This window comes from Astyanax mexicanus, chromosome 8 (genome assembly GCF_023375975.1).
Source record: "Astyanax mexicanus isolate ESR-SI-001 chromosome 8, AstMex3_surface, whole genome shotgun sequence".
Lineage (NCBI taxonomy): Eukaryota > Metazoa > Chordata > Actinopteri > Characiformes > Acestrorhamphidae > Astyanax > Astyanax mexicanus.
The window spans coordinates 44,235,004-44,245,482 of record NC_064415.1 but is presented as its reverse complement, the minus strand read 5'-3'; the positions used below and the strand labels follow the sequence as shown (position 1 = coordinate 44,245,482).

The window sequence follows — 10,479 nt, the reverse complement described above, 5'->3', positions numbered from 1 at the left end:
TATACTGGATTTATCTTTAATGGGTGAGCTCCTAGTTGAATGGAACTGCTTTTGTCTTATGTTCCAGCACGGTCCTGAAGAAGCCCCAAATCGAGCCTCAAGCAAGGGCTTGATCAAACGTTTGCAGTAGCTGCCCCAAAGACTTTGGAATGAGCTAGCACTGTAGATTCATTTGTTACCAACTCTGTTACGTTTTTAAGGCACACTATGAAACCCTTGCTTGGTTTTCTTAGTTTGCCGAATAGCAAGTGAAGAAAAGGCATTTATCTAGGTTAGCTATGAGTGAAACAACAATGTTTCACCAGCAAAGTAATCCCCACTTAGCAAACATCCCCACTAGCCACTGAGCTATCCAGCAACAGACCAAATCCATACGAATAGTTGAACAAACATCTTTATAAACAACAGAAAAAGAACAAATCAGAGAAATCATCCCACTGAAACTCTCTATTAGCCTTTTAGCTCTCTCTATGTGGAGAAAGCTTGCCTGAGGTTCACCCGTATGTGACTCCTCTCTCTGTTGAGAGATCTTCTCCTGATCCTGTTTGCCATTAATCAAGACCGACTCTCCTGATGCCCGAGAGCTGATGGGTGCGGGCCGACGGCTCGTAAAGTTGCGAGTGTGATTTTCCCCTACAGACCAGCGGGGCAGCGAGAGCGGTGGAGAGAACCTTCATTTACAATGTAACGATTAATTTAATCAACTAAAACAGAATGAAACTAATTATTTAACTGAAATTTTTGCATATTGTCTCTTTAATTCTAGTCTCAAAGTTAATTATTATTCAGTGGGTTTTATAGCATTTATATCTTGTCTTTTTGTTAAGTTTTGGTTGTAATATTGTGACGTTTAAAGTTTTATTTGTGCAGTAATTTGGTCAAGTAGTATTGTGTTAAAGGCACTTTATAAATAACTTAACATTGATATTGTGTTTAAATTTTTGTTAAACCTTGTAACTTAAACCAAAACTTAGCTTCTTTAAAATTCTAATTTTAATAGAGTGTCAGTGTCAGACGTGCTAGTGATACTACTGGACCTGCTTGGTCGTGCTGGTGGGTAAGTTAAACCCTTACATTTAAGTTTAAACATATTCTGTGCTGTCCATCATTAGTACAGCTGGCAGAAGGACGTATGAAGTTAAAGACTGTTTTTGCTGTTCAGTTATGTTTTGGCAGATATCTGCAGTGGTTATATGGAATGTGTTTTATATAACAGTTCATTCTTTCACTGCTCTCTTTGTCGCCACCTGCTGGATGAGAAATGAGCGACAAAATTGATGGAACCCAACCTACTGTAATTTCCATTAATTAAGTCACCCATTAATGTTACAGACATTATAGTTGTGTCAGAGTTTGAGTCAGTCATCAACATTTCATCTCTCTCTAAAATAAGACATTTCCTTTAGGCTCCTGAGAAATTAGGTAAACTGTATTAACATCCCATCTTCACACCTTTAGACACACCTGAAGTGAAACAAAAGGTACAGAGTGAAAGCATGATGTGCATTGTGTAAAAATGTGCAGTAAGTAATAAAAGGAGGGTATGTACAGGACACTTCAGTATGGTTTAAACAGTGTAGAGGACATTCCAGACAAGTCCAGCAGGACAGTCGTATGTTTCATGAAAATTTCGGAGTTGTAGACTGCAGCATTTTTGTGGAGCTGTTCAGTTTGGTTTGCATAAGGGACAAGCAGAGCTGAATCGTTAAAGACGAAGAAAACCAGGAATAACACTTGGAAAAACACTTAATAAATCAGTGACGCCTGAGGAAACAGCAGATTATCCCTGGACAGGTTCTTCTGGAACTCAAGCATCTGCTTTACAAAGAGCACAGTAAGTGGAAGGTTACCAACTTTACTTTTACTCATTTAGCATCATCTGTTTTATATGAAAACACTGTAAAACTTTAAATGTCATCATTTCTTCTACCAAAAGGTAGTTGCACTATTCAATTGTTCATTTTTATTAGCTGAAACCACTTATAACATGTAACACTGTAACATAATACTGTAACATGTAAAAACACAGAACAGCATATGTAGTGCATATAACATTAAAAAAAATACTTTTTTACATAATTATAAACATGAAAAACAGAGTAACAGAAACTGAAACCAATCTCTGCCCAGACCATTGTGACTAGTTGAAGGGGTTAACTATAATATAAGTCATAAACAAATAAAAGTCAGTAAAAGAATATGGAGGAGTTTTGAATTTCAGTTTTGTATTTTATCTTGATAAATATTTAGCATGATTTTTTCCAGTTTTACTTTATAAAGTAAAGTTTATCTCTGGTAATCAGTCATTCTTTTGAGTGATTCACAGGTGCTGTGTTTTACTTTGGTTGAGATGGGCTTCAAGGCCTATTCGCAGAGTTGTTATGAAAATGGTAGATTTAATTTGTATTTTGGGACTACCTTTGAGAAAAAAGTATCCTTAAATTATGCTACATATAGGTCTGTCCTTAAGTTATGTTGTACTTAATTACTACTAGTTTGTAATTAAAATGATATAAAATTGCACAAATTTTAAATTGAGTATACTAGCCATATGTTATTTTCGGCAATAATAGAGTAATAGTAATAGAGTTTAAGTATATTTGTGTAAGCTGTCCAGTCGAACATTAAAAATATATTAAAAGTGTGATTAAAGTATAGATTTAACATCAGATTCATGTTGAGGTGTGTACATATTATAAACTGGTAAAAACAAAAGCAAAGTTCTTTTACCTACACCAAACTAAATAATGTACACTTTTGAAGTGAAATTTAAACTCATAAAGAGGTTTATGAGCAGTTTTCATTTATATGAGCAACACAGAATTAATGTTTTACTAGCAAATTTTATTTAAGTACATTTTTATTGGAGAAATTTAGGCTCCTAGGACACATTTAGTAAAAGATAAAAAAGCATACATTAATTATTCCACGCATATTTCAAGTACACTATTAGTATATTTAAATCTATAACTTTTCACAAGAGTATGTAAGATATGTATGTGCTTTATAAAGGGCTGTCTTTGCATCTTAGCAACATGGAAACCTCTGGCGCCTGTTTTAAAATTAGAGCAGTCTAATGGAACAAGTTGAGACCGGTCATCATCTTGGGTCAGGTCAACCTGGAGGATATACAGCACTCACTTCTGAGTGGTGGACCAGTGGGTAATGAGGTCCGTTAGTTACGGCATAAAGGCTTGGCCAGATCAGACTGGAGTTTGATTGGGGAAGGCTAAGATATGCTGACTTAGATAAGTCACTATAAGCACACAAGTGCATTACACTATACAGTAGCTACCTAACAAGTACCAGCAAAATTAGCCATCAACCCATCCATCCTAACTTTATTTCATAACTTCATTTACCTTCACTTGCCTTTCAGTCCATCATGAGTGCAGTCACATCCAGATTGTCCAAACAGCAGGAGATGAAGCTCTGCTCCATGCTCAGCTGTTCCAGACTCAGCCTGCTGTTTAAGGGCAGTGTTCACGGATACACAGGGGCTGCGTTCCACCAAAAGTGTGATAATCAGGGGCCGACCGTTACAGTAGCGCACAATATCTCTGGGTATATCTTTGGAGCGTACACCAGCAAAAACTACGCCCAGACAGGCCAGAATATCGCTGATGCGAATGCCTTCCTGTTCAGCTTCAACGAACGAGAGATGAAGAAGGACCCTCTGCGAGCTGCATGAACACCATTAGAAACCTCTACAACTCCATGCAGAGTCGTCTGGCATGTTGCATGACGTGTTACGCATGCGTTAAACACTACTTCTACATGTGTAGTTAAAAAATATGAAACATGAGTTTTAAATATTAATATTTGTTTGTTCCTGGTAACCTTTATCGTCCATCCAAATAGCACTGCAATTCAACACTATCTTATGAGTATAACTATTTTTTGAGTGTGTATAACATATAAACATAAAAATACAGACACATAAAAAGATTTTGTGACTAAACCAGCAGGAAATGTCCTGCTGAATGCAGACATTGATATATGCAGAAATCTACAGTCCTTTGGTAGAGAAACTGCTGTCTGCTGGAGCTATAAATTTCAAATATTGACTCCTCAGTCCAGAGTTTAAGCCAGGCGGACACTGTGCGATTTTTTTAATCGGATGCGTTCTGGAGAGCTCAAACAGCACGTTTGAATCGTTTGTCGTGTATGAACAACGCCTGCGATTCATCTGCACACACTGTACGGTCCGACTGACCTGCTGCGACGGGGGAGCTTACACTGCACGTCTAAACGCAGCCCGTAGGCGGAGCTTTCTTTGCGTACAAACTCTCGCTTCAACACAACGCCTTGCAAAAGAAAGCGCTTAGCTTTGCTTATTTGTGCCCTGTTGTGCGCTGAAAGTCCACGGAAGAGACGTACATGGACTCGCAGGTGGCTGAGGCGACGTGGACTCTACGGGTTGTCCGTTTTACAGAAGGAGAGCGCATAGAAAAATGACTGCGCGTCAGGCTGCGAAAGAAACACCAGCAGCTTAAATAAAATAAAATAATTTTATTTTTTATTCTGTTTATTGTTTATGTAAAAACTGGTTTTGCAACACTGAATATTAAACAAGCAATCGGTTATTCACACTGGATAGGGACCCTCATTTACAGTGCCGCTGAGCATTAACAGTTTAAAAGGGATTAATAATATATATAAAAAATAGGAATAAAAACTGACATTTATTATAGACGAATAAAATATATACGTAAAAAAGGATAAATAGGACCTTAAAAAAAGATCATAAAAATTGACATAAAAGGGAAAAAAATTATATCTTATGAAGATATATATTTAATGATTTGATTAATAAAAGAAGAAAAATAATTTAAATGAATAAATAAAAAATATAAAATATAAACTCATTAAAAATTCGTTTAAAATAACCCAGGCTTTCTGCAGAATAATCAAAGTTTCAGTTAGTTTCAGTTTCAAATCATGAAAACAGCTCACCAAAACCTCAAACTATTCTTTATATTTGACTATATTTACTTACAGGTCCTTTGCTTGTACTTACAGGCCCTTACTTATTTTTATTCAACTGAACTGAGTTCCTGTAGCCCAGGGCCGCCGCTCTGCATACGCAGACAACGCAGCCAGCGTTAGGCCTCAACCATTTTGCAGTTGCAGGGAGCCAAATTGACTGAGAATGAAATGTGTTGAAATTATGACATTATTAAATTTAAAACCCAATGTGAATTATTTATGATACGCTCATCTTTTTTGTCTTTAAACATTGCATGGGGCACCTACTCTACTACTTAAAAGCGGCACGTTATTAATTTTGTGCATAATATAATGCCCCCACCCCTATTGCCTGAAATGGCACGGCTCGGTTTGCTCTGTTGGTTGTTGCCAAATGTGACATTTTCCAGTCAAATAAATAATCAAAAAATGCATGGAGGCGCTAAATCTTGCGCATGTTTAACCATTTTTAAAGTGTATGTGGCCATTCTATACAAAAACTTGTTCAGTGCAATATTTGTGTAAGTTAAAAACTTAAAATAAAATAAACAAATAGGATGAAAAATCGTAACTTATCTGGCAACCTTAGTCCTAACTAAAGTAGCAACGCTACTTGAGTTTGGCAGGAGACAAGTTCACCGCGCGAAGTTGCTACTAAATGGTAATTCAACTATGAAGCGACGGTTTGAGTCTGGAGCTGAGAAGAAGAAGAAAAAGAAGCAGAAAGATGAGGCCCATGCATCCCTTTCTGGTGAGTAACTTCGATGATAAAGGTTTAAATAGTTTTGATTACTTCATGTTCAGTGGTGTTGCCTGAGCTAGTTACGTTGGCTTTGCTGATTTGGTAGCTTTAAACGCTTAACTAGAAACTAATCTGGGTATTGCAAGGCACGTGGCACGTTTGCAAATAGTAACTAGTGTAGTTTGAAGATTTTTAGTGACTTTAATAAAAAATTAATAAACAGAGTAGCCTACCTATTGACTAATGCCGTCAGTGCACTATCCAAATGGTCTGTATGACTGCAGGATCAGACAGCTCTATAGATTTTGACAGGCTGATATAAATACACCACGAATATAAACGATAATTTCATAACCTTTAAGGCTGGCTTGTGTAAATGACGTGTCCACTGCTTAAAATAGACATGCATCGTTTCATTTATTATTTATACATTATAAATAGTACTCTTGTGCTGTTCTTCACTGTTATTGGCCTTACTTATAACGTTGTAAATATTCACAGTTACATGTGTAATTTTAATAAATAGTAAAATTTTGCGTAAACCTTTTGTGTTTGTGTGTGTGTGTTTTTTTTTTTTTTTTTTTTTTTTTTGGGGGGGGGGGGGGGGGGGGGGGGGGGGGCCTGACCAGTTATGCTTAGGGCCTCCAAAACCTTAGCAGCGGCCCTGCTGTAGCCTCGCGCTGAATTCAGCTCCGCGCTGCGAAAGAGAGCGAGAGAGAGGCGCAGCGCATTTTGTCTGATTTATCTTGATTAATTATCAGTACATTTATTAGCTTTAGTAAGTTTAATAGCACTAATTATACTACACTTCTCCGACCTTATTTATTAAAACGTTTATTTTAGAAGACAGAGGTTATTATGCGGGCAATGCCGCGCGCAATGCCACGCGCTGCGCTAAGCTGGCTTTGCGTGGCTAATATTCTGGAGCACTGGACGAGATTTTAATTAATAAATTAACATATTTATAATTTTAATAAATTTGCCCTGGCGAAAAGAAACGAATTATAAAATATAGCTTTATATTTCTGTGCATGTTTTAAGTTTTATATAATTGACGGGCAGCACCAGAGGCTGACAATGTGCTTTATTTTTCAGATATAATAGCAAAGTGAAATAAAATAAATTTATGTTTGTCAAAGATATTTTCTCTTTTAATTTTTCTTTTCAAAAACTCCAGCTATTGACTGAGAATAAGCATCTGTTGAAATTCTTAAACAGCAGAATGCCTGTGTCTGCTATATTAAGCTATAAGTCTGTGTACCGAACATAAATATAAATCCTTATAACTGACAGAAATAAATATGACTAATAATTATTTATAGTTACTGTGCAGATTTTTGGGAAAACAGGTCGTGACGTTAAGAAATCGGCCCGCAAAACAGCTCACACTGTGAGACAAGCGACCAAAATTTCTGGCATGTCAGAAATCCCTGGTCGCGTCCGACTGCTCATTCGCAGCTCCTATGGGCAATTAATCGGACATCGCTTCCCCTCTCACACTGCACGACAAACGACGCACGATCACGCTAAAATTCGGCCCGATCATGAAATTCAGTCGCATCCGACCAGATCGGGCTTAAAATCGGGCTAAAATCGCACAGTGTCCGCCTGGCTTTAACTGAATGTGGTTTTGACCTTACCCTCTTAAACGAAGGACACAAATTAACAACATATTCAGTAAAATCCCTTTGTGCTTAAAACCTTTGCAGAGTACTGTATAATACTGTCCCTGGATTAAGCCTAACAGTGCACCAGAAACAGCTAATTAGCATTTAGCACTCGAAATAACCTATACCAAAATATACCATTACTAACTAGTAATTAAATATTCAGAAACATAACTTACCTATAGCAGAGGATGAATTAGTTCATGGAGGAGAGCACAGGCATAACATTTTTAAATAAATATTAATAATTATTTATGATCTTTAGTTTCGAACCTACCACATAAAGGGAGGCAGGGGCAGTACGCCCGTCACTCTGTGTGACACTATGGGCCTGGAAGAGGGGGCAAGTGCTGGACTGGATATTGATGACTTCACAAGCATTCTGAGAGGCCATATTCAGGGTAAGTATCAGGTAAGAAGCAGACATATGCACAGATCGGTAGGAGGTGGGGTTGTGCAGTAATGTATGAAAATTATGAGATTTTAAATGACAAATCTTACATTACAGAATAATAATGGTGAATATGGTGAACTTCCATGTGCAATTTATGACTGTGATCAGTTTTTTCTTTTCTCCTCAGTCTAACCCATCAATGCCTCTACAAACAGAATCTCCATCATTCTGCAAAGAGCCAGGCCTGAAGGACAAGATCCACACTGTGGTGTATGTGCTTGATTCTAGCAAAGTGAAACTCCTCTCTGACAAAATGATTGAGAAATTGGCCGCCATCCGCAGGAAAGCCAACCAGATGGGTAATTATGATTCAAAGTGGTCCAGAGAAAGATGGATCCCACTTTTTTCCTTAGTTCCTCTCAGTGGTTCTTTCTTAGGATGGTTATTCCTGTTGAGTTTCTTTTTTATTGGTTAATTTTTTTGCCTAATTTATAGTGCTTAGAATTTAACACAACTGGTACCTTTGGCCAGCAGGGGGCTGTACCCACATGTCTGAAAGTCTGCCTAGTGCAAGCTCAACAGCAAAAGAGTAAAAAGAGGGCATGGTCACCAAGATAACAGAAATACCTGACCAAGCACCTTATCTCTCTCTTGTGGCTGCTTTAAAATCAGGCTGACAAATCAGAACTCTGTTATCTTGGTTCAGACCAAAACAATGAGCAATCATATTCAGAACAGAACACAAATTTTGAACTATTGGAAATGTATGGCAACTATAAAGCTTGTTGACGGAGCACAAAATACAAAAAATGCACTGGACCTGGTGTGATTAGTGTGAAACAAACTTCACTTTCTGGCCACGTCAGTGGAACGGTGGGGAAAGGAGGGCCTCCATTGTTCCAATGAGAACAAAGGAACTTGTTGTAGATCAGCCCAGTTTAATTTATCTTAATAAAGTTAGTGTTTTTAAAATGGCAATGCTACTGTAGGTCAATCTTGCAAATGCAGGTATACATGTCTCATAAACATTATACATTATCTCATCTAAGTGAGGATTTGTGTCATTTCTACCGTGTTAAACTCTATGAGGAGAAGATATCAACTGTTTTAGATGTACACTATACACTATATATTAGGCAAAAAGTATTGGAACAGCTGCTCAATTACTATTTTGTCTGAAATCAAAGGTGATTAAAAATGAATGTTTCATGCCCAATATCAACTCATCCCAAAAATAATGAATGGAGCACCATTATTCCATGTTCCATGTGATTCCATACATTACAGTTCAACTGCTTCACATATCAATATTGGATGGATTTATAACCCTTTAGCCCAAGGGGTTCTTATGAGGTTCTTCTTTACTGTCCAAAAATATAGTCAAAATATTTCTAGATCTCCACACCAAACTCACCACCCTCACAACAGCCAAAGATGGTGTCAGATATTAGGCATGGTGCCAATAGGCTACTGTTTATCTGTTAATCTGAGTCCTATCCTATTGGGGGTACTTCTTAACAGTGTAAATATGGACTTAAAGTATTTAGTTCTGATTCTACTGCTCTTGGAATTATTGATTGATTGATTGGGATTCTGTTTGTCCAGGAAATGTTACATAAAGTAAACATGTAACATGTAAAAATGTGTTTTTTCCTGTCCTTCAGGTGTCCCACAGCTGGTTCTGCTTACCAAGGTAGATGAGGCCTGTCCTTCTGTGGCGGCAGACCTGAAGACTGTCTATCAAAGCCATTCCATCTACAAAACTGTGAGATTCACTGAACTTTTAAATAGGAATTTAGAGTGGTTCTACTTCTATAAAGAGTGTAGATACATCTGTGACAGTTCAACACCAACATATAACCATCGTTCTGTTGTTGCAGATGCAGAAGGTGAGCTCAAACCTGGGAGTTACTCTTTCTGCTGTGATTCCAGTGAAGAACTACAGCCAAGACCTGGAACTGGATATTCAAACTGACATCCTGCTCCTGAATGTATTAATCCAGATGCTCAGAGCCACTGAGGGCTTCTTCGATGATCTTTACCATGAACAGGAGTAGAACCTAGGTAGATCATCATAAGCACCAGCTTTATGTAACACTATCAGGTTTTGATTATTTAATTTTGTTTTTCACACTTGAAAATCATACTTGATTCACTGCAATAAACAAAATCTCATTAAGTGAAATGCTCTCATTTCAAGGCATTTTTTAAGGAATTCAAGGATTTGTTTTGTCTTACTAAGCAATGTGTAACAAATTGGTTAATTAATCTGCCTTAATTTGAATTTTCACCTCATTTTAAGTAATTTGAACTCAAAATAAGCACAGAAAGGCACACTTCAAGTTGTTCTGCTCCTTTTGGCCAGATTTAAACCATCAGTGATTTTGGCTTGATTTAAGTCTTACTTTACTTATTTTGAGACTTTGTGATTGCTTATTTTCAGAAATCTTGATAAGAAAAAATAGCTTAACTTATTAGCAGATTTTATTTTTTAATATTAGCACATGCATCTCAATTTAAACTTTAAAAAAAATTATGTTGTTTAGTTTTTGACAATTAAATGATTTTTTGAAGTGAAAATAGAACTTGGTTATGATTCTTTAAATACAAAAAATAGTGTTTAACTTAATTTTTGCTCTCTTTAAAATGATCTCCAGTTAACATGTTTTTGATGTCCTGCCTTTGTGAGTAAATGGCACAAAAAAGAT

At 36.9% G+C, this 10,479-nt stretch overlaps 1 protein-coding gene across 1 annotated transcript; it reads left to right on the top strand.

Annotated features, from left to right (window-relative positions):
* Window positions 1-1,631: 1,631 nt before the first annotated feature.
* On the top strand, window positions 1,632-10,001 carry LOC103041388 (interferon-induced protein 44-like). Its single transcript, XM_049483130.1, has 6 exons — window positions 1,632-1,834; window positions 3,380-3,685; window positions 7,643-7,789; window positions 7,959-8,130; window positions 9,436-9,536; window positions 9,652-10,001. Exons 2-6 carry the CDS (start codon window positions 3,386-3,388, stop codon window positions 9,826-9,828), a joined length of 897 nt encoding a protein of 298 aa, XP_049339087.1. The 5' UTR covers window positions 1,632-1,834; window positions 3,380-3,385; the 3' UTR covers window positions 9,829-10,001.
* The last annotated feature ends 478 nt before the right edge of the window (window positions 10,002-10,479 follow it).